Below are 26,411 nucleotides of genomic sequence, written 5' to 3'. Positions count from 1 at the left end.
ACCCTGTGTACACCACCACCTTCCCTCCCGGCACCACGAATGCATTGACTTGTGGGGAGTCGATGACGGCAAACTGCCACTCCAGGCCCTGCATGTGGTCCTGGAAGCCGCCGCCCTGACCCCGGTTCACCGCCGCAGCGATCTGGGAGCCCACGCGCTGTACCCGCTTGGTGGCCGGGTGGTGGCTGGGCACCAGACTGCCCTCCGCCCTGGCCTCCTCCAGGACTTGGCGGTAGGTCTGCCTGCCCAGCTCGCGCTCTGCGGCCTGGGAGATCAGGATGGCGTGCCGCCGCTCGGTGTAGGGCACCTCCTGTTGGGCCACCACATACACCACTAGTCCGCCGCCACCCAGCCCCGCCAGCACCCGCAGGGCATTGGGGTTGGACAGGCTCAGCGCCGGCCTCCGATTTCCAAAGTACTGGTACTCGGTCCTGGCAGGGAGGGGGGTGCAGGGCTGCGCTCTCGCCATGCTTGCATGGATGTTCCTGTCCCCACTTTGAGCCAGTCAAGCATCAGCACGTCAGCGGCATGAAGCCTGGCATCTGTGGGTGCTTTCATACATCCACAAGAACATCCTCAACCGACAGACCTGCGACTCCATGACCAGCGTCGAGATTCATGGGCCAAAGGTGCAGGGAGTCCTGCAGTCTTGGGTATACCAACAGGGCCAGCAAGCCTCTGGGTCAACTTCCTGATGCTGGACAGACCATGGCGCAACATCAGCGCCATTGAATCGGATGCAGGCTATGAATTGTGGAATGCGCGATCTCTAATGTCGAGTCATGGAATGCTCTCAATCCCTGATGGAGACGTCTGGGACTTGTGAAGGGCGGAGTCTGAGTGCCCTCGAAATGGAGAAGCCCATGACCTTCTTCATAAATATACTCATACCAATGGAAGAGATTCAGAGGCCCTTTTACCAGCATAGGAGGTGATGCTCCTGGGCGAGGGTCGCTAAGGCCTACCCTTCCGGGACCGCGCGCGTTGTTTCTCTCGCCCAACATTGGAAGGACCCCCTGACAACAGCTTCGGCACGTACGCGCCGTATTGTCAACGATAAACCGATGACAGCCAAGTCCCCCCAAAGAGTCTCTCCTGTGACGTTTACCGCTAAGGTTTAAATTTGTGTCCATCTGCGCCCTGCTTTTCGTTCCCATCGGGAAGGAGAGTGCAGCACTCCCCTCTGGGAGGCAGAAATTGTGCATCGCGTGGCATACCTGCGCCCCGGTGTGCACAGTTAATTAGTAAAATGCAACATAGCGGAAGTTTGTGACCACCAGAATATTTAATGCGGGCCCAAACATCCCGTGCCTCGGTACTCCGCGTGCCACACTCAGGGGGCTCGCCAAGGTTGGTGCAGCTACTCCTGGCCGTCCCCCTTTTCCTCGCATTCTTTGCTGTGGTGCTGCGCTCGTCGGTCGGAGGTTCGTACGATCCTCTCGACGCGGACCAGAGGCTGGACGCGAGCATTTTCAGGTAGGCAGTCGGTGTGGAGGTCTCGTGCATAGGTGTCCAGCGAGGGATCTTTCCCCGCACGACCAGAGCTATGAGTCTGCGATGGTGCATGCCGAGGCATTCCTGCCCACTTCCACTGCAGCGAGGATCACCTGGTGGCCGGACTGGAGCGGCGCCCAGTCCTGTTGGAGCGTGCCACTAAACTGACGGGGCGCAAGGAAGTACGCCCCCAAGGCTTCGACAGTCCATGGAAGGGGCCAGGTCCTAACCCCAATGGTGTCAAGGTGAGGATGCAGGGGAGGAGCCAGTAACACTTTATTGGGAGGATGGGACTGCATCAACATGGATGTGGCTCCACAGAGGCTCAAGTCCTGGAATAGTGATTGAAAGACAATGGTGGATGCCTGCCTCTACTACAAGTGGTGCAGTGTCGATATGAAGCCCAGCGTTCCCTGTGTATCCCTACGCCCCAGATCGCGTTCTGCGTGACCACCTCGGAGCCCCTGGCTGACCTCAGACTCTGGTTGCAGTACAACAAGGCGATAGGAGTCGCACGTTTTTACCTTTTTGTCCAGGGCAGGGTGCGTCGGTGTGTTGTACTCCCCTGCAGATCGGTACATGCCGAAGTCAGAGGAGGGTCTCCACGGGATCTGTACCTGGTTGACTTTGCATGGAGTGCATGGGCTCTCACATGTTCTCCAACTACCGTCCAGGCCGCCCTCCCGGAGAACATCGCTGGCCTTCAGCATCTGCCAGAGGTGACGGTCGTTCCGTATGACGATAAGCTGAAACAGACACATGCCACCAGCAGGTGGGTGCAAAGCTGCACAGCACCCCATGGGCATTTGTCATGATGAGAGGGGGCGCTTCCTTGTGGCTGTAACGCATGCACCCTTGTCCTCCCACCTGCCCACTGTGCTACTCAGCTGACATGCCCTCAACGACGCAACGCATAATGTCAAGGATCCACCTCCATCATGACAGGATCTGGAAAGAGCAGTGGCTGGCCGCCTTCTTCCACAAACCGTGCAACCACGAGCTCTTTGTCCTGCAGTCGCTCAACATGGAAGGTGGGATCAAGTAGTAGGGATTTATCGTGTGTTGCTCATCCCCCAACAGCGACACGATCACATTGCACAGCACCCTCAACATGGCTCTCTCCTTCCGTATCGACAGAGGCCATCAAACTGGCAAGAAAGGATGACATGGACTGGATCTTACACGTCGACACCGACGAGCTGATGTACCCTGCTGGATCTCCAGGCTTCTCCCTGCAAGAGGTCCTGGGGGCGGTCCCAAGCCATGTGGACTCCCTTGTCTTCCCAAACCATGAGGCCCTGCCGGAGAGGGAGGATGTACTCAACCCCTTCTTGGAGGTCACCCTTTTCAAGAAAAATTTTCAGCACATCGTCTCGGGTGAGGCGGTGGGGGCTGAAGCGCTGGCCTCCTGTAACTTACCGCTGTGCATCGCCGTGTCATGGTGATTGTTGAAATTGAGGTGCCCAAGTCCCACACACTTTTTATCATGGGACAGATCTGTTCCTTTGTGATCCCTCGGGTTCCCCTTTCCCATGCCATGCCGGTCCACTCACGCAGACCTGTACTTCAAGAATTACGTGAGCGTGGCGCACGGCAACCCCAACTACTTTGTGACCTATGCAAATGGGAAGGCCGCCGCCCGGATCCACCCAGGCCTGAGGCCCAACGGAGCGCATCGGTGGAGCAGCTACGAGAAGAGCATGGAGGAGTGGACGAGCGAGGTGGCGGCGGTGCTGCACTACACCTACAACCGGTTCTCCGACCTCAAGGGGCGCCGGGATCGCTGCGACTGTGCGCCCACGGAGGAGGACGCCAAGAGGTGCTTCATCCTGCCCTTTGACAGGTGATCCATGAGCCAGGGGCATGTGTGCATGCTTGTTGGTGCGTGAAGATCCAGTGCCCCCTGGGGCAGTGTGCATGAGGGGGGAATGTGTACCATCGAAATGCTGGTCGAAGCCGATGGGGCAACGTGGTATGCATCCATGCAGACTGATCTGAGTACCGCACCCGGTGAGAATAAGTCGTTGATGGAAGGCTGCCCTGCTCCTCTTCACTGATCCCCAGGTTGGCATTCCTGGAGTCTTCGCTGAGGGATGACAATGAACTGAAGCAGTTTTTCAGGGATCACCTGCTCTGGAAACAGGACAATGTCACCACAGACCTCCTCCACCAGGGCCTGCTCGCTCGGTTGTACGAGCCTCAGGTGACTGAGTGGTATCCGCATGGGAAGTCTCGGTTTCTCATAGCACATGGCTTATGCTGCGCTCCCCTGAGGGTGCAGAAGGGCCAATCTCTGGAGAAAAAACATTCACAAGGGAGACGCCAAGTGCTTGAGGATCACAACGACTTGCCTGCTGGATACTAACACAATAGCACCCCAACACCCCCACCGCAAAGCTGCTCATTCGTGGCTTCCTGGCAGCGAGTGCGACCAGTGATGGTAGCAGCGCTGTGTCACAGCTGCAACCATCTCCCCAATCGAGCCGCAATCCAGAGGAGGCTTCTGCCCAAGCAGGGGATGCCAATGTCGATGCGGCGGCCGTGAAGAAAGCTGCCATGGTGGCTGCTCTGGAGAGAAGCAGCGTGGAGATGGAGGCTGGGGGGGAAATTGCTGCAGGTGACCCTGCCGTCAATAGCACGGCGTCACGGGAGGAGCCGCAGACTGGTGTGCAGACAGAGCTGGCGCCCTTGCAGCATGTGGTGGCCGGCACAAACGTCTCGGCGATTGTAGGCCCAGGGGACCCCGCAGCGGTGAGAAGCAACACTGTACCACCCAGTCCTGAAGGTGGGCGACAGGTGGAGCAGGCAGCGCATGGCCCAACTGCATCCAATACCACAGGGGCCAGCCTTTCACAAGCAGCATCCTCATGATGTATGCTTCTCAGAACAAGCTGTGCCCTCATCATACTCTGCCACTCCCATACATCTGATGAATCTATATACCTCGTGATACAACCACTGTACAATGAACTGGGTGTTGGATCGAGGTTGACCTCGAAGGGGAAGCAAGTACTCCGTCGGTGAGGGGAAGGGTGGAGGGGGTGAGAATTTGTATCGGTAGTTGCCATCCAATTTCAGGAAAGAATCGGAGCCGAAGGCGATCGGCCCAAGTCTGCTGATTCGCACATCCCGTCTCATACGCACCTTGGTTCCCGATGGCTGGAGCTATAAGGATGAGATCACCGCATACTTGAGCCACGGAGAGATTCGCTGGCTTTGAAATTTGAGCACGATGCTTGCTCGGCGGAGCACCCTGCCCGAGCAGTATCGTCGCGCGATCCGCCTTGCAGTTGGGATATGCATTCCCTGCATAGTCGGACTGGGTGTTCTGGGTAGAGAATTGCCCCGAAAGAGGGAATTCACGCAGGCATGCCTCTGGTGTGCCATCACCATGGCCGTCGTAAACGCCCCCCTTCTCGGCAAGGTGCTGCTGGTGAAAGTCGATGGCTTTATTCATGGGAAAGCATTGTTTGCCTGTAGTGTGACTGATGCACCTTGATCTCTGCTTGGGTGCGCTTGTGCACGCATTTCATGCTTGCTCCGTCTTGGTCTCCATGCTCATGGGTGTGTCAGGGACAAATTCCTGACAGAACCCTGAATCCCCCCCCCTTGCACTTCCCCAAGGCTGCTACTACTGGCATGGAGCGTGCACTGGGCACCATCCTCGGAGGCTTTTCCGGGTTCCTCGTCTTCCAGATTGGGGAGCTTTTCTGGAATGAGGTCAGTACCCTGTGATATGGACCATGCCCTTCCCATGGGTTGTAGAGTCACGGATGCCACTTGCTCAGCTTTCTTCCCTGCCTCTCACATGCAGCAAACGGATGGCATGGTGCTCACGGTTGGGGCTTGCGTTGTGTCCTTTGTGGCCATTCTCGTGGGCCACAAACTGAAGCTGGACACATCTGCGCGACTCTACATCATCACATTCCTTCTCGTCATCTTTGGTGCTGACCGTGGTTCAGGTGAGTGATTGAGAGCCATGCATCAGCAGGGATTTATGACCTTGACCTTTTAACGTGGGGGGGGGGGGATCTGATGTCCGTGGGCTTCCGCTCCTGTAATTGCAGCATTGAAATCTGTGTCGCGAGAGGGAATCCTCGATGCTTTCTGTCATATCCCAATTATCAATTGTACAATGTCTCCAGGGATAGCCTAAAGCCACCTTACCCCCCTCGCCATAGATGCTGGCTTACTGGCATGGAACCGGGTGTGCGGCATCCTAGCAGGCGTTGTCCTCATCCTCATTCTGTCCATCCTGGTCTTCCCTAAATCCGCCAGCATAGAATGCATCCGGAAGTAAGTTGGAATCTGGTGTGCTGAGCAGTGGGGAATGCGCCCAGAGCACGGTGGAAAGTGGACTGTATGATCTTGGGTAGGGAGGGATGAGCAAATTGTTCCCAGGATTATAGGCAGCCCTGCACAATCTCCCTAATTCCCTCTAGATCCCTACGCACGAGATGTCGCTGTGAAATTATTCTCGTCCGCGAGGATCATCGTTTCATGATTCCTGAATCACGCAACTTGCACTCCTTGCAGCGTTGAAACTGCCCTGGAGTCACTCAAGGAGCTAAACAGCTTGGCTTGGACAAGCTACATCCTGGGTCCTGAGCTGGGAGAGGCCTCTGTAGATCAACACCCACTGCCCTGGTGGGTGGCGGGGAGTCGCTTGCATTGTGGGAAGTGCCAGGCAACGATGTCGTGTTGATTGCTGCTGGTATGGTGAAGGGTCTGTGTTCTTTGCACAGGTTGTCGCCAAAAGCAACCCCCACTTCCAGGTCAAACAAGGGGTACATGTCCATTGGCGCTGAGGATGTGGAGGCGCAGGTCCCGGGGTCTGCTGCGGCCGCTGCTGCTCGTGCGGCCGCCGAGGACGCCTTTGAGTCCAAGGTCGAGAAGGTGCGGTCAGCACGTTGATGGCAGGGGCAACCTGTGCTGCGGAGCAGGCAAAATCAGGACCCCTGCATGCATCCGTCTCATGCAGGCTTGGGCCATCCAATTTTAAGCTTGAGGTCGAAATGATATTGCCGTCTGTCCTCATCTCCCCAAACCAACCACCTTCACAATGCTCCTTCTTGCTTCCCCACCACCACAACCAAGGTGGTCACCTCGGTGTACCAGTCCTGCTTCAAGCTGATGGACAACATGGTGCTGGCAGACGCGGAGTGGTATGTTGGATCCTACGCCGGGCGACCCTTCTTCGCCCCTGGTGAGAGTGAAGAATCTGGCAGGGACCGGGGCAGTGGCGGACTGCGAGCGCGTCATTCGGAGGCGTCGCGATTACAGCCGCGTCAAGGCCCACCGGCACCCCCGCCCCCCTGCACCAGATCTGCCCCTCTGCCTGGCGACCAAGACCCAGATGCCGCTGGAGGAGTTGGCAGCTGTGGGCGTCGGCATTCGCAGGGTCGCACGCCTCCTCTCCCAGCTGATCAACACGCTGGGGTATGGCTTCCGGGCCGAGCTCCAGGTGAGGCTGGGGGGGGGCGGCGCAGGGCCACGGGTATTTTGAGTGCACCTGTGAAGGAGGTGGGGCGTCCGTTTGAACACGCGATCGAGGATGGGGCAGACAGGCAGGGAAGGCCGACCAGGCCATGCTTGGTCTGTCCCAAGCATGCTGCTCCTCTCCTCTCTCCCAACAGGAGATGCTGGGCGAGCAGTTTCCAGAGGAGATGATGAGGAAGCTGGGTCTGAGTTGCCAGGCTGTGACCAAGGTGAGCAATGAGGGTGGTATACACAGGGGGATCCTCGACGCATGAGGGGAAAGAGCGCCGGTAATCCTGTGCACTCGCACGCATGGGGCGCTCATACGGTCTCGATCCCAAGCAGGGACATCCGCTCTGGTGTTTTCTTTGTAGCCTTCATCCCACCCCCCTACTCTCATGACCGCCAGGAAATGACGAATGCATTCCCTTTCTCGCCGGCCATCATGCCGGGTCCTCTGGTTGCCTTTGTCTCTACGGTGGCTTCCCTGGTGTCCACCTCTGACATGCAGCGCCGGCAAATCATCCGTGCCCTCAAGAAGTATAGGTGGGGTACCACAGGGTGGCAGCTGCTTGAGGTTGGGCATGAGGGCGGGGTTGTTCTGTGGAATGTGTGTTGTCCACTTCAAAATGTCGTGTCCTGAGGAGAGTCTGTCGTTTGCATCCGTTCACTTGCAAACGTTTGTGTCGCTCCATGCCTCAGGCTGTCTGCTGGCATGGCATGTGGCACCTTTGGACGACGCGTCTCAGCCCCACCCTCCCTCCCTCCACCGTACCCCTCGCACAGGACCCAGCGCCCCGACCGGCTGGGGTGGGACCGGCTGGTGGACGCCATGCTGTCGCACCGGTCCTACCGCCCCCCCGGCTCCCAGGGCGAGGAGCAGGTGGACGTGGCCGGGGCGCAGAGCGCCCCGGCCCAGGTATCCCCCTTCATGCGCGCCCTGCGGCGCGACTCCCCGCCCAAGGCCCCGCGCCCCAAGGAGGGCGCGGAGGGCGTCGGCGCGGGCGCGGCGGGGCCGACGACCGGCCAGTCAGCGGGCGCGGCGGGGCCGACGACCGGCCAGTCAGCGGGCGCGGCGGGGCCGACGACCGGCCAGTCAGCGGGCGCGGCACGCAGGGGCTCCCTGCCCAGGGTGCCAGAGGAGGAGCGGGCAGCCGAGGGCGAGGCGCCGGGGCAGGACCGTGCCTCGTCCAGCGAGGCGGGTGTGAAGGGGGCCGAGGCGCCTGGGGCCGAGGAGGAGGAGGGGGCCCGGACGGCAGGCTCCCTGCAGCTGGCGGAGGGCACGGCGCCGCCGGCCAGCGCCTTTGCTCCCTCCAGCGACGAGGGGTGGAGGGGGGAGGAGGGGCAAGAGGCAGAGCCGTCCTCGTCCCTGCTCTTCCGGCTGTCCCTGCCGCGCGCCCCGTCCCCCGAGCCGGCCGGCGCGTCGGAGTCTGGGCTGCGCGCCCCCCTCATCAGCAAGGAGCCCGGCCAGCCCGGCCCCGGCGCGGGCGCACCCCCACTGCCGCTGCCCCACTCCAGCGGGTCACCCAAGCTGGTGGACTGGGCGAGGGCGCGCGTGGGCTCGCTGAGCGAGCGCCTGCCCTCCAGCAGGCTCTCCGTGCACAGCGGCGGGGCCGGCTCCACCGCCGCCGAGGCCAATGCCATTGGCCGCAGCTCCCTGCGTGCGGCGGCCGCCGCCGAGTCGAGCCCGGGCCTGGCCGCCCTGCTCGGGCCCGTCAGCGGCCTGGGGGAGCGGGGCAAGGGGCCCACTGCGCGGCAGCTGGCCGCGCTCAACGGAGGGGCAGCCGACCCCCGGCTCCATGTGTTCCTGTTCCCGGAGACGCCCGAGGGACGAGTCGCGCAGGTGGGCTTTTATGGTGATGGGTGGGTTTGGGCTCCTAACGCTGTGTCGGTGAAGGATGGTCGAGGGGATCAGTGGGTGTGCCAGCTCGGCGACATGCAATCGCAAAGCAGGGGTCTGAGCGAGGCAGGCTGACCAGCCATGTACTGATGTGGGACGTCTCTACACTGCCACATCCCCCGGATGCTTTCACCCTGAGGACCCCACCGCCGTGCGCGTGCTTAAGAATGCCCTCCCTCTATGTGAGCGCTGCCCCAGGTGCGGTGGTACTCGTTCCAGTACCTCCTGGAGGAGGTCACGGAGGAGCTCTCGGCGCTGCAGCACGCTTTGAACGACACGCTGGCCAAGCTGCCCTGATGGAGACTCGAGGAGTCTGCGTTGCATCGTGTGGCAATGTGCCACAGTTTGAACTGGTGACCCACACCTCAGCCGTGCATGCATGTGTCAGAAAATTCAGGCGTCCATGCGTGAGGTCCCCAGTCCTCCGGTCTTTGTCTCTTCACAGCCTTTTCATTGCAAGAGTAGAAAATACTCGCCGTGCCCCATGATAAAAACATCACGTGGATCATCCATCACTCGAGTCTCGTGTCCTGAATCTCCCCGTGTAACAATCTTCCTCTTCATACAGGGGGCATGTCCACCAAGCCTTCACATCGCCAAGCGTTTAGACATGCTCGGGGAAGAGTGAAGGGGCCCACGTCTCGCATTCGTTTCGGTCACCAGGGGGTCGCTGCAGTGATGTCCCCATCCGAGCTCCAGCTCTGACATCAGTGCCTGCCCAGACTCGGTTTGAATATCGCAGCGTGCGGCGAGCGTGCTGCGCTCACCTCATCTCCCGGTGCTTCGATTCAAATATTATGGGCGTGCCGCTGTCCTGCACCTACTCCACGTCCATTTTGTGTAGCCACATAGGACTCATAGCCAGGAGAGCTTGATATCTCTCACCCGTGGACCACCCCCTGCTGCCGTTCGCAGCTGTTGCAAGATGTTCGTAGTGAAGAGGGACGGCCGCAAGGAGCCCGTGCATTTTGACAAAATCACGGCGCGCATCACCAAGCTGTCCTATGGTCTCAACTCGGACTTCTGCGACCCGGTGCGGGGGACAGCGCTGGTGAATCGGGACCCAACGGACGACGGCCACCCTAACCCCTCACGAGCAAGCATCTCACCGAGTCAATCCACGCCCTCCGGTCGCAGGTCCTCGTGGCCCAGAAAGTGACCACAGGTGTCTACAAGGGCGTGACGACGAGCGAGCTCGATGAGCTGGCGGCAGAGACTGCTGCCTCTCTGACTGCCACCCACCCCGACTATGCCCAGGCAAGGTTAATCATGTGGGAGGTGATGCACTTGTGGGGGAGCACAGGTAGTACTGTTCAGGGGGGGGCATTCTCGTGAGTAAGACTTTCCTGGTGTGCCTCCTGCCAGGTGCTCATCCCTTTCCTTTCTCCCTCCACAGCTTGCCGCCCGCATCGCCGTCTCCAACCTGCACAAGAACACCCTCAAGTCCTTTACGGAAACGTGAGTCTCATGGAGTTCTGACAAGGGACCAAGGGAAGCAGGTGTCTGAGATATTCGAATAGCTTCTCTACAAGAGCTTCTTCTCCCCAGTGCTGCATTCTAATTCAAACCTTCTTGGGCTCCTCACTCCCGTCATGCTGTACATCTGCAGAATCAAGATCATGTACAACCACATCAGCCCCAAGAATGGCGACAGGGCCCCTCTGATCGCCGACGATGTGTTTGAGATCATCATCAAGGTTGGTACCACCCGCACAGTGTGCTTTGAAGGGGTGCTGAATCTCGCTGACCTGCACCTGGCTGTGCCATATGTAGTCCGTGCCTCGTGCCAACCAATGTACATGAGAAATCCTCCAATCCCCCTCCTCTCTTTCATCCACACAGAACGCGGCCCGCCTGGACTCAGAGATCGTCTACGACCGCGACTTTGACTATGACTACTTTGGCTTCAAGGTGTGATGCACATCATTTACACTGGATGCTACCTCCTCGGTGGTTGGTGGCAGTATGTGCTAAAAAATGCGTGCTTGCCTCCACAACATTCCATGAGAACTGGTCAGGAGCAGGAATGATCACACTCGTCTAGTCCTGCACATATCCTGCATTCTGAATCGCCCTTCCACTGCCATCCCCATCGCCCCTTCCCCCCCCTGACCGGCAGACGCTGGAGCGATCCTACCTCCTGCGCGTCAACGGGGCCGTAGTGGAGCGCCCGCAGCACATGCTCATGCGCGTGGCCGTCGGCATCCACAAGGAGGACGTGGACGCTGCCGTGGACACCTACCACCTCCTGTCCCAGCGCTGGTAGGCTGTGGATGCCGTTTTGTTCTCTGTCTCTCATGGGGTGCAGCCTCTGGCCCACCACGCAGGGTGAGCTCACGGCGCCGCAGTCAAAGCGACTCTCGCCCACGCGAAACCCGCCACACCTGCGCGCAGGTTCACTCACGCCTCGCCCACGCTGTTCAACGCCGGCACCCCCCGCCCCCAGCTGTCCTCCTGCTTCCTAGTGTCCATGAAGGCCGACAGCATCGAGGGCATCTACGACACGCTGAAGGAGTGCGCGGCCATCTCTAAGTCCGCGGGCGGCATCGGCCTGAGCATGCACAACATCCGTGCCACGGGGTCCTACATCCGCGGCACCAACGGCTCCAGCAACGGCATCGTGCCCATGCTGCGCGTCTTCAACGACACCGCGCGCTACGTGGACCAGGGAGGCGGCAAGCGCAAGGGCGCCTTTGCCATGTACCTCGAGCCCTGGCATGCCGACATCTTCGACTGGCTGTGAGTCGGAGTGATGAGTTGGTGTTGCGGGGGAGTTGGTGTCGGGGCGGCCGAGTGCTGTGGCGGGGGTGTTTGTCGCAGAGTGTTGTGCGTGCGGTGGCATGGCCGGCATGCAGGGTCGGCGCTCTCGCTGCATCCAGTCCCAGTTCCCTCCTGGCCCCCCACTCGAGCTCATTACAAACACCCACGCTCCGCCAGGGACCTGCGCAAGAACCACGGCAAGGAGGAGGCGCGTGCGCGCGACCTCTTCTACGCGCTCTGGATCCCCGACCTCTTCATGAAGCGCGTCGAGGCCAATGAGACCTGGTCCCTCTTCTGCCCCAACGAGGCCCCGGGCATGGCAGACTGCTGGGGCCCCGAGTTCGAGGCCCTGTACACCCGCTACGAGCGGGAGGGCAGGTGAGGGAGTTGGGTTGTTGGTGGTGGTGAACTTGATTGGCGTGTGGGGGGGTGCACTGCGCGGTGCAGGGTGGGTTGATAGACTTGTGGCGGAGGGTTGGGCCCCAGCTGGAAGCATGGGGAGTGAGTGATGATGGTGTTGGGGGTGGCATTGTCAGAGACTGCGTTGGCATGGGTTCCTCTTGGCGAGGCGCTCGGATGGATGTGGGGTGTGGACAGTTGCCTTGCACCACACAGGCTGGCCTTCTTTGTTGACCAGAATGTCTCCCTCGTGCTGTTGCTCAGCCCCCAGCATCCCATCCCTCTGCAGGCCGCGCCGCGTGATCAAGGCGCAGCAGCTCTGGTTTGCTATTATGGAGGCGCAGGTGGAGACGGGGAACCCCTTCATGCTGTACAAGGACTCGTGCAACTCCAAGAGCAACCAGCAGAACCTGGGCACCATCAAGAGCAGCAACCTGTGCACGGGTGAGGGTGATGGGAGGGGGGAGTGTGTGCTTGGTTTTTGTGGCACAGAGTGTGACGAGGATGGGAGGGTGGGAGTCACCATGACCAGCCCTTGTCATGGCGCATCGTCCAGCAGCTTGAGGCATCCCCCCGTCCACCCCTGGTTCCTGGCCCGCAGAGATCGTGGAGTACTCCTCGCCGGAGGAGACGGCGGTGTGCAACCTGGCCTCCATCGCACTGCCGCGCTACGTGCGCGACGCCAGCGGGCGCGAGGGGCGCAAGCTGATTGGGTCCCTGGACGCCAAGGGCCGCTACTTTGACTTTGACCGCCTGGTGGAGGTGGTGAGCGCCGCCACACGCAACCTCAACAAGATCATCGACGTCAACCACTACCCAGGTGTGTGTGTAGGGTGGGGGGGTAGTTAAAAAGGGGGGGGCGTTCTGGGACAGGAGGCTTGTGTCATGACCCTTCTGCAGAGCTGATCTCAGGCGCCGTGCACTCAGACAACGACCAGACCTGCGTCAGGGGGTTGGGCTTTCCTGATTTCTGAATCAAGACCATGAGCTTGCCTGGCAGCGCTCAGTTGAGGGGACTGGCTCCTTCCTGTGCAGCATCATGATCGACCAGGAACTGATTCAGTTGCACATCTCAAACTCCTCCCCCCCCCCCCCCCCGTCCCGTCGCTGCTCACAGTGGAGACCGCGCGGCGCAGCAACATGCGTCACCGCCCCATCGGCCTGGGGGTGCAGGGCCTGGCGGACACCTTCATCCTGCTGGGCCTGCCCTTCGACTCGCCCGAGGCCGCCCAGCTGAACCGCGACATCTTCGAGGCGCTGTACTTTGCCGCGCTCTCCACCTCCTGCGCCCTGGCCAAGGACCTGGGCCCCTACGAGACGTACGAGGGGTCCCCCATGTCGCGCGGCGTGCTGCAGCAGGATGCATGGGGCGTGAAGCCGGACAGCGGTCGCTTCGACTGGGACGGCCTGCGCGAGCAGATCAAGTCGCACGGCGTGCGAAACTCGCTCCTGGTGGCGCCCATGCCCACCGCCAGCACCAGCCAGGTGGGTTTGGGGGGGTGGGTATACGATGACGATGTGTGTGTGGCCCGGGGGGGGGGATGTTGATTTGTGGGGGTGGACACCTCCTGACGCTGTGGGCGGTGGGTAGGCTTGGTTGAGTGGCCCTGGTCTCTCCACTGCACAGCCCGACCCTGGTATGGTGCACCTCCGTCACACTGGTCTCCTCACACACAGCACATCACACCCCACCCCACCCCCCCACCCCCCCACCTTCCAGATCCTGGGCAACAACGAGTGCTTCGAGCCGTACACGAGCAACATCTACGTGCGCCGCGTGCTGTCCGGCGAGTTCACGGTGGTGAACCAGCACCTGCTGCACGACCTCACCCGCCTGGGCCTGTGGGACGGCGACATGAAGAACGAGCTGGTGGCGGGCAACGGGTCGGTGCAGGGCCTGGACATCCCCGACGCGCTCAAGGCGCTGTACAAGACGGTGTGGGAGATCAAGCAGCGCACGCTGGTGGACATGGCCGCGGATCGCGGCGCGTACATCGATCAGTCCCAGTCCTTCAACGTGCACATGTCGGACCCCAACTTTGGCAAGCTCACCTCCCTCCACTTCTACGCCTGGAAGAAGGGGCTGAAGACGGGGATGTACTACCTGCGCACCCGCGCCGCGGCCGACGCCATCAAGTTCACCGTGGACCAGCAGCAGCTGGCGCGGAAGAAGGAGGAGCGCGCGGCGCGGGCCAACGTGGCCGCCACCCTGGAGGAGCTGTCCCTGGCCGCGGGGGCGGCGCCGGCCAAGCCCAAGCCGGTGCTGGACACCGACGCCGCGCGCGAGGCGGCCCTGGCCGCCATGGTCTGCAGGTGTGTATCTTTTGGTCGTGATGGTCGTTGGAGGGGGGGGGGGTGTATATGTGATGGGGGGCAAAGGATTTAGGGATGGTGGATGGTGGTGGCGTCGACTGCCTGGCTGGGATCATGGGACATTGAAGCCATGATGTGGGGCGAGGGTGTGATGTCGCCGTGCCCCAAGCGCCCCACACCTGCTCCACCCCACATGCATCCTCCCCCTCTTCGATACCACAGCATCGAGAACAAGGACGCCTGCACCATGTGCTCCGGGTGAAGCTGGCGCCCTGCCCTGTCGCTGGGGGCCTCCTGATCCCCACACTCCGGCACACACCGAACCCAAGCGCCTCGGTGCGCACCTCTGGGCACCCCGCCCGACCCTGTACCCAAACATTTTTCTACCGATATAAACGCCAACCTGGAGGTGTAACAACAAGCCACATGAGGATCAGGGGTCAGGAGGGATGCACGATGTTGTGTTTGGGAGTGGGGTGGCTGGTGATCAAACAAAGGGGTTCTGAGGCATGCATTCAAGTACAAGCGTCTCAAGCATTACAACTCATGACGAGGACGACACCACTCGCTGCAATGTGGGCATCGCACTGGCCAACAGAGTGGATGGGAAGCTGAAAATGATGGCATCATGCTCGTTCTCGTGTGCAAACACTTCCGAGGGAAGAAAGCTCTCACCCTACGATGACAGATCACCGGATCGGTCTCAAAGTGGGAGACGCGTAACGTCATAGCCATGCGAAGATCAATACCAACTGCCTATCGTGGCCCTCACAATCACATGTCCAATCGCTGGGGGGCCTTGTTCCTCTTATTCTGCGCGCAGACATACACGCGACCGATGCAGAATGCCCAGCACCTTGGCCTCGAGCGAGGCCGCGGACAGCAAGTATGTGCAGACGGTCAACAAGCAGGACGACTTCGCAAGGTCTCTGTTTGCAGAGATTGATGCGGGGGGAAACCCTGACCTGGACCAGCTGCGTGGCACGAGCGGTGGGTGTGCCGATTGTTGAGCATTGCGGTTGTTGCACATATTCCACATAAGGAGGAACCACTTGCGGTGAGATGATCGCACCGACTTGCTGATGCGCAGAGTTGTCCCAAGATGCCCTCCTCTAATTATCTTGTTGTGATCAGTCTTCAAGCCATCCATTGATGCAGGCGTACGTTTTGAGCCCACCACGTGGAATGAGCTCCTGGCTCTGATCGAGGATGGCAGTGCCCCCGCTCTGGGACAGCTAGGAAGGAGCCCACTCGGTCTCAAACATTACTGGGACCGATGTCGGGAGATCAAGACCAAGGAGTTCGTCTCCATGCTGGACTACCTGTATGTGCATGTCTTTGGAGTGCCCAGCATAAAGACAGGGGATGGGCGACTGCAAGCCCAGCTACCATCTGGCTTCCTTGAGACTGAGAAAATCTCATGGATGGAGAATGATTTCCCGTACTGGTACGAGCCGGGCATTGAGCATCACTGTCTCTGGAGCACGACCCCACTGAGCGAGGATAGAATAAAGCAGGTGGGTGGGAGGTTGGAGGCAGGCCAGAATGCACATGAGGAGGTGCATACTGAGCAGGAGTGTGCACGAAAAGGCTTACACAACGGCTGACCCATGAAGCTGATGTCGTCCGAAAGCCTCTGCACCAGATGAAGCAACCCACCGAAGCCAATCTTGCCACCCATGCAGGAGATTGTCCGGCACAGAGGAGCAGGTTACGAGACCGCATGGTTTCAAAACCCTGTGGTCCTCATGTCCTGCCCACAGGTGACAGTCAGGGTGTCTGACATCTTTTCGAATGTGGTGGGCCATGTCACTGGCCTCCATTGTCTTTGCTCCGGTGCCTCTGATGCTCTACAGCACCACGCTGCTGGGATGTGTATTACTATAAGTGATAACTAAAGTATCTGCCCCCGGCCCACCATTGCAGATATGGCACGTCCACATTCTTTCAAGACCAGTCCAGGGCTGAGTGTATGCAGGAACATAAGCTTGCGCTTCTGATTTTAAGGCTGTGTGCTTTTGCTACCCCAGGCTTAAGAGTTGATGACACACTGGGGGCAAGGGTTACCAGCCGCATTTTCAGTCTGCCTGACCAGCCTTGTCCGCGCGGGGGAGGTGGCAGGAAGCCGTGGGCCTTAAAGGGTCCGCACACACATTTCGGCTGGGTGTGGGGGCAATAAATAACCCTCTTGACAAAATCTGCATACAATTACATAAGTCCCTCACATCCTGTATCGTGGGACTCTCAAAGCAACCTCCCACATGCAGCGCACGGGTTGTTCGGACCACCCCTGCGAACGGGTAGAGCTCAGCCCCGAGTCAATTGCTGAACATGATCTTGCCGTGAAGAGAGGCAATGCTCGTCTGCGGCATCTTTTTGATGAGCTCAGATTTGGTCACAATGTTGATTGGGAGTCAGTCAGGGGTATCCCAGGTGCGCGAAACCCGCAGGGTCGGTCGGCTGTATTACAAAGGTGGGTGACAAGACGAACTCCCTCAACCATGTTGGCTTACAAGCTTGACTCTTCTCACTACACATGGATGCTCCCCTTCAGGATTGCGTCTTGAGCCACTTTCCTGGGAGGAACTCCGGGAAATCATCCTGGATGGGAGTCCGGCAGCTCTTGGCCGGCTGGGTCGCGATCCGATTGCCCAGCGAGACTACTGGCTCTTTAGAGAGCAGAAGAAGAAAGAGTACCAGTCCATGACAGACTACTTGCTACACACCGTCTTCAAACTCAAGACCAAGGAAGCTGAAGGTAAGCATTGTAATGCGAGGTGTCAGGCTGTTGAGGGCATGCCAGCCTTTCAACGTGCAACCCGCCCACACCATGACCACGCACTCGACAGATGGAAAACTGGAAGCTGTGATACCGCCTGGATTCAAAGAATCAGAGGATGTTGTCTGGCGCCCAAATGTGAGTGGATTTCTGTCATGAAATAGGGGAGCTTGAAGGATTCTGGTGCAGGGTGTTCTTGTGCATACGATGGGTACAATTCATCCCACTTCAGCGTGTCCACACCCTTCTACCTCAAAACGATTGTGCAGGATTATCCCTACGATTTGGAACCTGGCATTGAACATCACAATCTGTGGTCCAGCCACTGCCTCTCAGATGAACGAATTGGAAAGGTGAGTGGAGGCAAAAGGGGCATTACTTACTTATGAGTCTTCATCCCATCACGCTTGGCCTTTCAAATGAGAACTTTGCTGACATAACGGTATTCCTGACCCCCGCAAAAAAGTACATTCTTATGTCAACCGACCCTGCAGGAGGTTCGGAAACACAGGGAGGGGTACGACTTCCTGTGGTTCATCAACCCCAGTGCATTGATGTCAGTGCCCACGGTGAGCCTAACAAGGCTGCATTGCGTTGGTTCTGGAGTTGAGAGGCTGTACGTGCGTATTGTCAGAGGGTGCGAGTATGGGTTCGTGATCGGATTCGGCCTCGATGTCCTTCAAAAATCCTCAAACAACCTTGTGGACCTAAACTGTCTGATTGTGCAGTTTGCCTCATTGGATGACCCGTTACTTCCCTTTCCTCGAAACCACCTGCAGATATGGCACGCACAGGTGTTGTCTCGTCGAAAGAACGGGGCCACCCATTAAAGACTGAGTATGTAATTATTGCTTAGACAGATAAGCAGACGGTCGATTGCACGTCTTTCCAGCAGTTGCTGCGTCACTTTGTTTAGCCAACGCTTGACTTGTGGGTGATTCTTTCGTGCTTGAACCAGAGAAGTGGTTACACAAATACCCCACACCGAGTTTGTACTGCTCGAGATGCGCGCGGGGCTCGGCAGGCAGCGCGCCAAACCCACCACCCACATTTGATATTGTGAGTGCATTTCGCGAAAAGGCGATGTGTAGAATGAGGCAAGCATTGTACTGATGTGAACAAACAGGGATTAATAAATAAGTAACGCCATGTTTTCGAAATCGCAGCTCGCCAAGATGGCCGGCAAGTGTCGGATCACTCAGGTACGGGACGACGGAGGTTGACTGCAAGAAGCCCCGATGGGGTCTCCAGACGGATCAATACATAAGTTATTGCCTATGGTGCGCGTGCAGGAAACTTTTGATGAGGCCGTCCGAGAAAACATCGTAGAATTTGACATGGAGGTGAGTGTGCTCGAGAAGCACATGGACCGGCGCCGCTTTCGATGATCAACAATGTGATCTTAGGGTGCCCGCGATCTCAATGTGCTCTTCTCAAAAGCTGTGTAACGACGTCACCACAGGCAGAGGAGGCTCTGAAATCGGCCATTGCCGAGTTTGAGGATCAGAACGTGGACCTGTCCAACATCATCAAATCTGTCTCAGGGGGCAACACGTCAGGGTGGGCCATGGCGGCTAATGTTGTGCGCTTCCTGGAGAACGTTGGAAACGGCTGGATTCCAGGCTCGCAAGGGAACCCGTGGCTGTGACCAAGCTGTCATTGATTATGGATTGCAGTGGTCAATCTCGCGCTATGCCTGAAAACCCTTGGCCCAACCCGCGCTCCAGGCACCCAGCGGCGGAGTGCTTGGCTACTGTGAAGACTGCTTCAGGTGCCGAGTTTGTCCAGGCCTGTCACCACCTGGTGTTGCTCTTGGAGGATCCAGAGGGAGAAGCCTCCAACATCCTGCTTCAGCGGGGAGCAGTGGGCGCTCTCCTGAGCGTTCTCGAGGCCGGCGGGGGCGCTGCGGACGCCGAGGGTGCAAGCGCGGGGCTGCGTGTCCTCAAGGCCCTCTTCGGCACACGCTCACACCAGACAGCATGCCTGGAGGCTACTGGACCGCCCATCCTCCAAGCCATCGTGGCGAGACCGGGTGAGGCTGGAGGTGTGGGAGGAATGGTTTTGCCATGCTCTCGGGTCCAGGCTGCTCACCGGCAATAACAATGAGGCAGTGCCCTGTCTGATGACGTGGTGGGTTCCCGCTGGACCTGGGGATGCCGGGCACGCCTCTGGGCACCTGCACGAGCATTTTCTGAGGGCGAAACCACAAGCAAAGCCTGCATTCCCCCCAACTCCGCTCGCACAGAAAGCACATTGGGTGTAAAAGCACTTGGCCTGGAGGCGGCCACGGCCCTGGCGCGCAAGCATGAGGCCGGCAAGGTGGCATTGCTGGTGGCGGGCATGGCCTCTGCCGCCCTGCCCGTTCTGGAGTCTGTGGGCAGGGCGACAGGGGAAGATGAGGAGGAGGGCCTCGCAGCGTGCTGCTCGCTGCTCTCCGCCCTGACATGCGCCGACGATGACACGCTGCCCAGTAGCAGGCGAGTCTATGGGCCATGGGGTGGATAGTGCCTCTGTGTGTGTGTGTGTGTGTGGTGGCGAAGCCATGCTCATCCTCGAACAGCGTTGTCGCTTGTGCTGCTGGGGAGCTGCTCCCCTGTTAAAATGCATGGTGTCGTTGGCCCAATGATCTCGCGGTCATGATTGCTCGTCACCCATCACATCCAGCGCAGCACCCGCCCCCCCCCCCTCCCCATCCCCCCCCCCCTACACCTCCCTCAACAGTGCCTTTGCCAACGCCCGGAGTCTGGGGAAGGGCGCCCTCCCGGTGCTGGTGCGCACCCTCTCCCTGCGCGAGGGCGTGCCCACGAGTCCCAGCACGCTAGTGGCTTTGTGCTCGGCCATCAAGCAGGTAGTGTGCGCGATAGTGCATGGTTCTGGTGCTAGGATGGTGCACCTCTCTGGGCCTGTGGGCGAATTTCCTTGTGCAGGATAGGAGAGGGAGTGACAATAATACAATGCACAGTGGATGCAACAATCTCATCCGCTCCCGCACACCCTGACAGCTATCGGCCAACGAGGAGTTGTGTGGCGTGGCGGCAGAGCACGGCGCTCTCGGCATCCTGCTGCGCCACTTCAGCGCAGCCAGCAAAGGTTGTTGGCGGAGGGAGGGGAGGGAACGCTGGCAGAGTGGTGGTCGTTGCTTGATTGGGCGCCATTGCTGCGGTGTCAAACGTTGTTGACACCACAGGCCTTCTTCCTCACCCTCACCGCCCCACCTGCATCTCCATTCCACGGCTCGCTGCAGCCGGGGAGGAGAGCGTCATGCGGGCTGCCTGCGCCGCCCTGCGCCAGCTCTGCTCCTCCGACTCGTGCAAAGCCGCCTTCCTGGACCAGGATGACGTGATCCCACGACTCGCTTCCGCGCTCAAGCGGTACAACACACGGCCCCTCATTACTGAACAGGTGCGAAGGGTGTCCTCCTCCTGAGTATGCCGAGGTGTGTAAGCAGGCTCTCACAAGCTGCAGCAAGGGCGTGCCCCTCCTGCATGCAGGTGTCGACCACCCCTACCCACATGCGCTGCAGGTGCTGGGGCTGATGACTAACCTTACCTTACGCAATCCGGCCGCCTCCCTGGCTCTTGTGGGGGAGCGTGGGTGCCTGGACGCGGTCCTCAGGGCGCTCACTGCTGCAGCCATGGAGCGGACCGCTGACCCACGGGCCGCCTCGGCGATGCGGCAGGGATGCATGGCCATCCGCAACATGGCTGTCAGGTGCGGGTTGCGACTGGGAAGCCAGGTCGGTAGATGACTCATGGAAGCCATCCCAGTGGAGACTGAGCGCGACGGAATGCGAGGGACAGCGTGAGGTCAGGAGGTCGTTGAGATGCGACTGTGTCTGTTTCTGCCTGGCATGCACCCACGAGATGCCATCCTCCAAGCACGACAGGTGTGAAGAGGCTAAGACAGAACTCCTTGCGCTGCATGCTCAAGACGTGCTGTACTCCATCAGGGACTCCTCGGCCCCAGGAGCCCTCCAGGACGCTGCATCAGCGGCGCTGCGAGACCTGGGCATGCTGGATTATCTGCCCAAAGCGCGATAGCCCTTTGATTGTTTTGGCGTATTGTGAGCGTCAGGACCTCTACCAACTACCCTCACTCTAGGATCTGAAAAGATGTCTTGTCTACAAATCCTTGATTGAGACCGCTTGGTCCTGGAGGGATGCTGTGCATGCATGCCTGGCGGCAGCCAACCGGCCATCAATATACAGTATTGCCGAAAGTCCTTCTCCGCCATTCCTCGGCCACCCTAGTCTTGGCTGGGTCCCAGCACAGCCAAGGGAACGGCCCGTGGAAGCTCGCCACTGGAGGCTGCCTCCAGAATCACGGGCAGGGTGGGGGCATTGTGCGAGGACCTCTGCTTGGAGGTGCCATGCAGGGGCAGTGCTTCGCCGCTGGCGTCCCTCGCGCCAAACCAGCGTCGGGGCTGCCAGCCCTGCGTCCATCGCCATCCTGAGGTATCGGCGGATCGTCCGGAGGTGTCGTCCTCCCCCCACACCCCTTCGGCCCGACGGCGGAGGAGGACAACCGCACCAACGACGCCGATGACTGCCATCAGACCCAGACCAAAGAGGGCCAGGGTGAGGGAGGGTAGCAGAGCAGCTGCCGTCGACCTCCAGCTGACGGCATCGTCGGCGCCGACAGTCGGAGAGTCTGCTGCCCGAACCTCCTCAGTCCCAGATATAGACCCGTCATCAAGAGGTCCTGTGGATTTGGCATTTCCAGAATCCGTCAGTGCACAGTCTCCAGATGTCGCCGCTGCTTCCAGATTCTGCAAGGAGAATATCAGAAAGAAAGGGTGTAGTCCACCAAGCATGACCTTGTGCTAGCAGCGGATAGGGATTGGGCAGAACACGAGCGAGTACATGAAATGTCACTCACATCTGCCTGGGTCCACGATGACCCTCGATCAAAACCTGAGGCCCCAGGAGACCCCTACCACCTTGGGGTCAAAAATGGAGCATGGTGGTCGGATGTCGGACCCTAGAGCAGCACATTCGGTCAGACCAAAGCCGACACGATCAGAAGAGACATCGTAGTGCACCAGAACGTTCCTGAACACAATGCCGCCCAATAACGTTCCTGTGGGGATCATGCAGAAGGAGGATAAAGACATGGACTTTGAGGGAGTCAGTTCCTGCTGTCCATGCTTATCGACAGTAATTGGACCGAGCCGGCTCTTGGAAACATCGGGATCAACTTGGTCCTCCATGCCATTCTGCTATACAGTTTTACTCTTATGTCCCTACCTGAGTTCCCGTTATCAAAGATGCCGACACAATACTTTCCAGTCCCAAATGTGTGCACAAACAGGTAGTTGAGCGGATGGAGGGTCAGCCTGACTCCCTGTTTGGACCATGAGGAGATGGGATTGAAATCCCCTGGGCGGACGTGGAGCATCAGCGATGCCCAGCTAGGAACCTGTCCATAAGATAGTGACTTCCTACAGCACGCCAAGTGCGCGCCTCTGAGCAGCCTCACTTACCCCAGCAAACTCTAGCTCAAGTGACGGAAAGACAGCAGACAGCCCAACAGCATCTGCAAACTCGGGAGCGCCTTCAAAGCAGATGTCTGACACCTGCACGACAATGTCAAATGCTGGTAAATGAAATGTTGTTGTGAAGGGAAGGCGCGAAATCTGACAGCGCAAAACAGTGGGATGCCATTCGTGCTCGACAATTTGCAGCGGGTTGATGCCAGCTGCCAGTAGGCAACAAGCTTGCCAGGGTCTGGAGCATACAAAGCAGACGCCTTGCCCATCACTTTGCCCGCCACCACTCAGCTGTTTTGTCTTTCAAGCCAGAGCTCGCATTTTGGCCCTCCCTCTTCATCCAACTACACCTACTCACGCTGCTGTCTGGACCAGTGGTTTTCTCCAGGCCAGCTCCGAGGGAAGCTTCAGTCACCGCCTGTATGAATGCTTTGTAAACACGGCGTGGGAAGTAGGAAAAAGTCGTGCCGCTGTCCAAGACGGTGCCATATCCTCTGGACGAGTACTCTGCCTGAATGGTGGGAAGCGGGATGATGGGTGGGAACACATGGAACACGAGATGATCACATGCTTTCTAGGCTTGGGATGCAATTGCAGGACGACTGTGTCATGCCACGTCCTTGTTCCTGGGACAATCCTTCTATAGCACAATTCATGCGCTGGGAGGGAGGACAGGCTGCACAGTCATGGCGCCCCGCCCTTCCTCCCACTTGAGATACCTGGTCTACACTGAGCATCCTGCCTCCAACACCGACGCCCTCCAGCTCCACATTATAGTAGTAGGGATGCGAGCTTGATGTGATCAGGCTCGTGTACTGGGGCAAGTTGTAGTTGGATGGTACTCTTGCTTGTAATGCCATCAATACCCAGGCACCAAGAGAAGCTCAACCAGGCATGCAACCATCCCCATGTCCTCTACAGCCCATGCACAACGCCTTGCAAGTTGTCTGCGTCAGGTTCTTGTTCATGCGCAGTGCAGGACCCCAATCGCCCATCCACGCCCAGAATGATCTCACTCACTGCCTCCTGCCCACCTGCATATCGACCCCCGCAGGGATGCCCGCGTCCCCCAGTATGAGGGCGCCATCCCCCCTGACAGACCCCAGGCACAGCGAAAAGGTGTTGGCCACCTGGTCGGCAGCCACCAACTGGTTGAGCACGCTGGCAGGGGAACGCCCCATACCCAGCAGGCCGTCCGCCGTCTGCCAATAGATCTCGCCCGTCTCCCGTGTCTCGCACCCAAAGGTGATGGGCACGGGGGGGCTGCCATCGTGCAGGTGCATCACGTCCTGCACCAGCAACCCTGTGGGGATTGGGAAAGGAGGAGCAGCTGTCAGATGCATTCTGGGGGGGTGCTTTTTACCAACCCACCAGGGGTGACATGACAAGTCTGAGTCCCAGGGACTCCCACCCCACGGGCACACCTGAGCTGCTGCTGTGCTCCGCATAACTCCGGGTGTAGGTACAGGTGTTGGCAGTGCACCCGCACTGCGGCGAGCCGCAGATGCACTTGGGCGAGTTGCAGCCTATCCTTTCAGAAGTGTTGGATGTCCTCGGATCAAATGACCCACCCTGGGTATGGGAAGGAGCGGTGAAATCATGGCATACAGCATTGAATATCAGGTGCGGAATGCTCCCATGACATGCTCATTCTGTCCAAGGTCTTGTGCCAATCCCAAGCAGATGAGGTTCCCATAACGCGGCATAGCAGGCCTCACCCAGTGATTGGGTCCACAAGAGCTCCCGCACTCGGCACAAGGAATGTAGGTCATGGTGCTTCCCGTATCCACGATCACGCTGAACTTGCGGGCGGGGGAGCCCAGGTAGACATTGGCAAAGAAGTAGCTGCGTGGAGGTCCAGGGGGAGTGGTGTCTGTTGGCAACCTGTATATGGTACTCCTGTACGGAGGAGAGCGTCAGCACACACGCCCTACATGCAAGGAGGCGGCATACATACCCGAACTCTTTTACGGCGCCATGGAGAGGAATGCTGGAGTTCCGGAGGAGCAAACGACGGTGGGCGTGGGGGCCCCAGTCTATGTCTCGGGATGTGACCTTGAGTCGCAATTGACGGGGCTCCGAGCCAAGACAGGTACAGGCACACAGGGAGATGAACAAAAGTACGAAAAAGGGCCCTCTCATCCTGGCAGAGACCCTCGCTCGGGTCTCCTAGTTACTCCATTCAACCCGACGTGTTGCCCAAGCTGCGTGACCGAGGTGCCGACCAACGAGTAAACTCGAGCAATGCAGACAACTTGACCGGATTCAACCAATATATCTCGATCCAATGTGTATGCTGGATACGCAGTTGCTCCTCCTCCCCATGACCCCCTTTGCCTAGTTGTTTACCCCCACACGATATCGCGCGCGCAAAATTTCCTCGACAGCAACATGCACCACCACAATATCAACTCAATCGCCCGGCGTCAGCATCGACATGTACACTGTTCTTATGCATCATAAATTGCTGTTTCGTGTTCGGCGAGATCATGCATTAGCGAGAATGCTCGATCCGTGATCCCGACCCGGCTCCTTGCGACCTGTGTGTCATGAGAGCATCTGCGGCTGCCTTGAGAGTTTGGACGCGGTGCCCACGCTCTCTGGCAAGACCAGTGCGTAATGTTTACCGCCATGCAGTCCGTTGTATGGCTTCCCTGGCGGAGCCGCCCACGATTTTTGCTTTGAGCACTGGGGCAGGCAGATCGGCAGTGGCAGTGGTGAGATTGACAGGCAGCAAGTCGGGTGAGACACATTGCGAGGTTGGGTGGCACTGTGTTTGTACAGTGATGGTCAAGGAGTTTGTCGACACCGTGGCATTATCCAGGGTCACACTGAGGGCTGTGCAAGGATGTGCTGTTCCCCAGCAACCCATCCGCCTGACCAACTGTCTGCCTGCCCTCCCACCCCGCTTCGTACGTCGTCGTCCTGCCTTGCAGGGGAGGCGTTGACGGCGATGGCTCCGGCGCTTGTTCGGCTCCCAGCCCCTCGCCTCCTCCACCTCGTCGAGGTGGTGGACCCGGCCAGTGGCCAGCTTCTGGACAAGGCGCTGGTCACTCGCTTCTCTGGGCCCCGGAGCTACACCGGGGAGGACTGCGTGGAGTTCCACCTGCATGGCGGCCCATCGGTCGTGCGATCCGTGCTGGCGGCGCTTGGGAGCCTGCCAGGGCTACGACCTGCTGAGCCGGGGGAGTTCACACGGCGGGCCTTTGAGGTAGGGAAGGGGGGGTGGTTCTGTGGAGGTACCATACCGACAGGGACCGACTGCTGCTTGATTTTATACATGGGTTGGGCTGAGAAAGGAGCACACTCGCGCGGGGAAATGTTCTGGAGATGAATGAGCTGCTGCTGCAATGTCCAAGGGGTCCAGAGATACCCAGGCACACAGGGCTGATGAGTGGACATCAACACTCTGCATTCTTAACGTCTCACCCCTTGCGCTATCTTTGTTCCTCCCAGGCAGGGAAGCTGGACCTGACAGAGGTGGAGGGCCTGGCAGACCTGCTGGCAGCCGGGACCCAGGCCCAGCACAGGCAGGCGCTGCTGCACGCCACGGGCGCCGTGCGCCGGCGGTACGAGGGCTGGCGCGCCCGCCTCCTCACCGCCCTGGCAGCTGTGGAGGTGCGATCCCGGGACCAGGATCCGATGTCTGCTTGAGACTGGTTCCTGGTTGCCTCGGACACAAGACCACTCACACCTTGCACCGGCCGACCGGCCGCGCTTGGGGGTCATGGCCGCTCCGCCGGCTGACGCACGATGCATCGCCTCCCCAAGCCTTGCTGTCATACCCCCATTTCCCCTTT

At 59.2% G+C, this 26,411-nt stretch overlaps 6 protein-coding genes across 6 annotated transcripts in view; 4 read left to right on the top strand and 2 right to left on the bottom strand.

Moving 5' to 3' along the window:
* Window positions 1-469, bottom strand: part of F751_4414 (Mitochondrial metalloendopeptidase OMA1) — a gene marked incomplete at both ends in the record, with an annotated part of 3,000 nt that extends 2,531 nt beyond the window's left edge. Inside the window, one exon of the mRNA XM_011398103.1 lies at window positions 121-469. Within this exon, the coding sequence (XP_011396405.1) occupies window positions 121-469 (349 nt within the window). The remainder of the gene's footprint in view (window positions 1-120) is intronic.
* Window positions 470-2,386: 1,917 nt separating this feature from the next.
* Window positions 2,387-9,169, top strand: F751_4413 (hypothetical protein; the record flags this gene model as incomplete). Its single annotated transcript, XM_011398102.1, has 16 exons — window positions 2,387-2,525; window positions 2,632-2,871; window positions 3,052-3,337; window positions 3,559-3,697; window positions 5,119-5,214; window positions 5,309-5,456; window positions 5,676-5,790; window positions 6,270-6,390; window positions 6,592-6,700; window positions 6,819-6,958; window positions 7,131-7,202; window positions 7,382-7,518; window positions 7,759-7,891; window positions 8,003-8,400; window positions 8,491-8,815; window positions 9,071-9,169. 16 exons carry the CDS (start codon window positions 2,387-2,389, stop codon window positions 9,167-9,169), a joined length of 2,697 nt encoding a protein of 898 aa, XP_011396404.1.
* Window positions 9,170-9,797: 628 nt separating this feature from the next.
* Window positions 9,798-14,606, top strand: F751_4412 (Ribonucleoside-diphosphate reductase large subunit; the record flags this gene model as incomplete). Its single annotated transcript, XM_011398101.1, has 13 exons — window positions 9,798-9,905; window positions 10,010-10,150; window positions 10,269-10,330; window positions 10,482-10,569; window positions 10,715-10,783; window positions 10,992-11,134; window positions 11,267-11,611; window positions 11,810-12,010; window positions 12,321-12,475; window positions 12,633-12,851; window positions 13,149-13,516; window positions 13,752-14,344; window positions 14,567-14,606. 13 exons carry the CDS (start codon window positions 9,798-9,800, stop codon window positions 14,604-14,606), a joined length of 2,532 nt encoding a protein of 843 aa, XP_011396403.1.
* Window positions 14,607-18,400: 3,794 nt separating this feature from the next.
* Window positions 18,401-21,163, top strand: F751_4411 (Armadillo repeat-containing protein 6; the record flags this gene model as incomplete). The annotated part of the gene is made up of 8 exons (XM_011398100.1): window positions 18,401-18,466; window positions 18,586-18,683; window positions 18,851-19,155; window positions 19,369-19,496; window positions 20,126-20,213; window positions 20,368-20,525; window positions 20,647-20,834; window positions 21,010-21,163. The coding sequence occupies 8 exons, from the start codon at window positions 18,401-18,403 to the stop codon at window positions 21,161-21,163; spliced, it is 1,185 nt and encodes a 394-aa protein (XP_011396402.1).
* An 866-nt stretch (window positions 21,164-22,029) lies between these two features.
* On the bottom strand, window positions 22,030-25,244 carry F751_4410 (Aspartic proteinase-like protein 2; the record flags this gene model as incomplete). The annotated part of the gene is made up of 6 exons (XM_011398099.1): window positions 22,030-22,202; window positions 22,370-22,466; window positions 23,646-23,914; window positions 24,036-24,183; window positions 24,330-24,456; window positions 25,207-25,244. The coding sequence occupies 6 exons, from the start codon at window positions 25,242-25,244 to the stop codon at window positions 22,030-22,032; spliced, it is 852 nt and encodes a 283-aa protein (XP_011396401.1).
* A 320-nt stretch (window positions 25,245-25,564) lies between these two features.
* The window catches only part of F751_4409 (tRNA modification GTPase GTPBP3, mitochondrial), a gene marked incomplete at both ends in the record, with an annotated part of 2,764 nt that continues 1,917 nt past the window's right edge, over window positions 25,565-26,411 (top strand). The window contains 2 exons of the mRNA XM_011398098.1: window positions 25,565-25,822; window positions 26,068-26,229. Of these exons, the coding sequence (XP_011396400.1) occupies window positions 25,565-25,822; window positions 26,068-26,229 (420 nt within the window). The remainder of the gene's footprint in view (window positions 25,823-26,067; window positions 26,230-26,411) is intronic.

The sequence above is a fragment of the Auxenochlorella protothecoides genome (assembly GCF_000733215.1).
Source record: "Auxenochlorella protothecoides strain 0710 unplaced genomic scaffold scaffold52, whole genome shotgun sequence".
Lineage (NCBI taxonomy): Eukaryota > Viridiplantae > Chlorophyta > Trebouxiophyceae > Chlorellales > Chlorellaceae > Auxenochlorella > Auxenochlorella protothecoides.
This window is presented reverse-complemented; position numbering and strand designations above follow the sequence as displayed.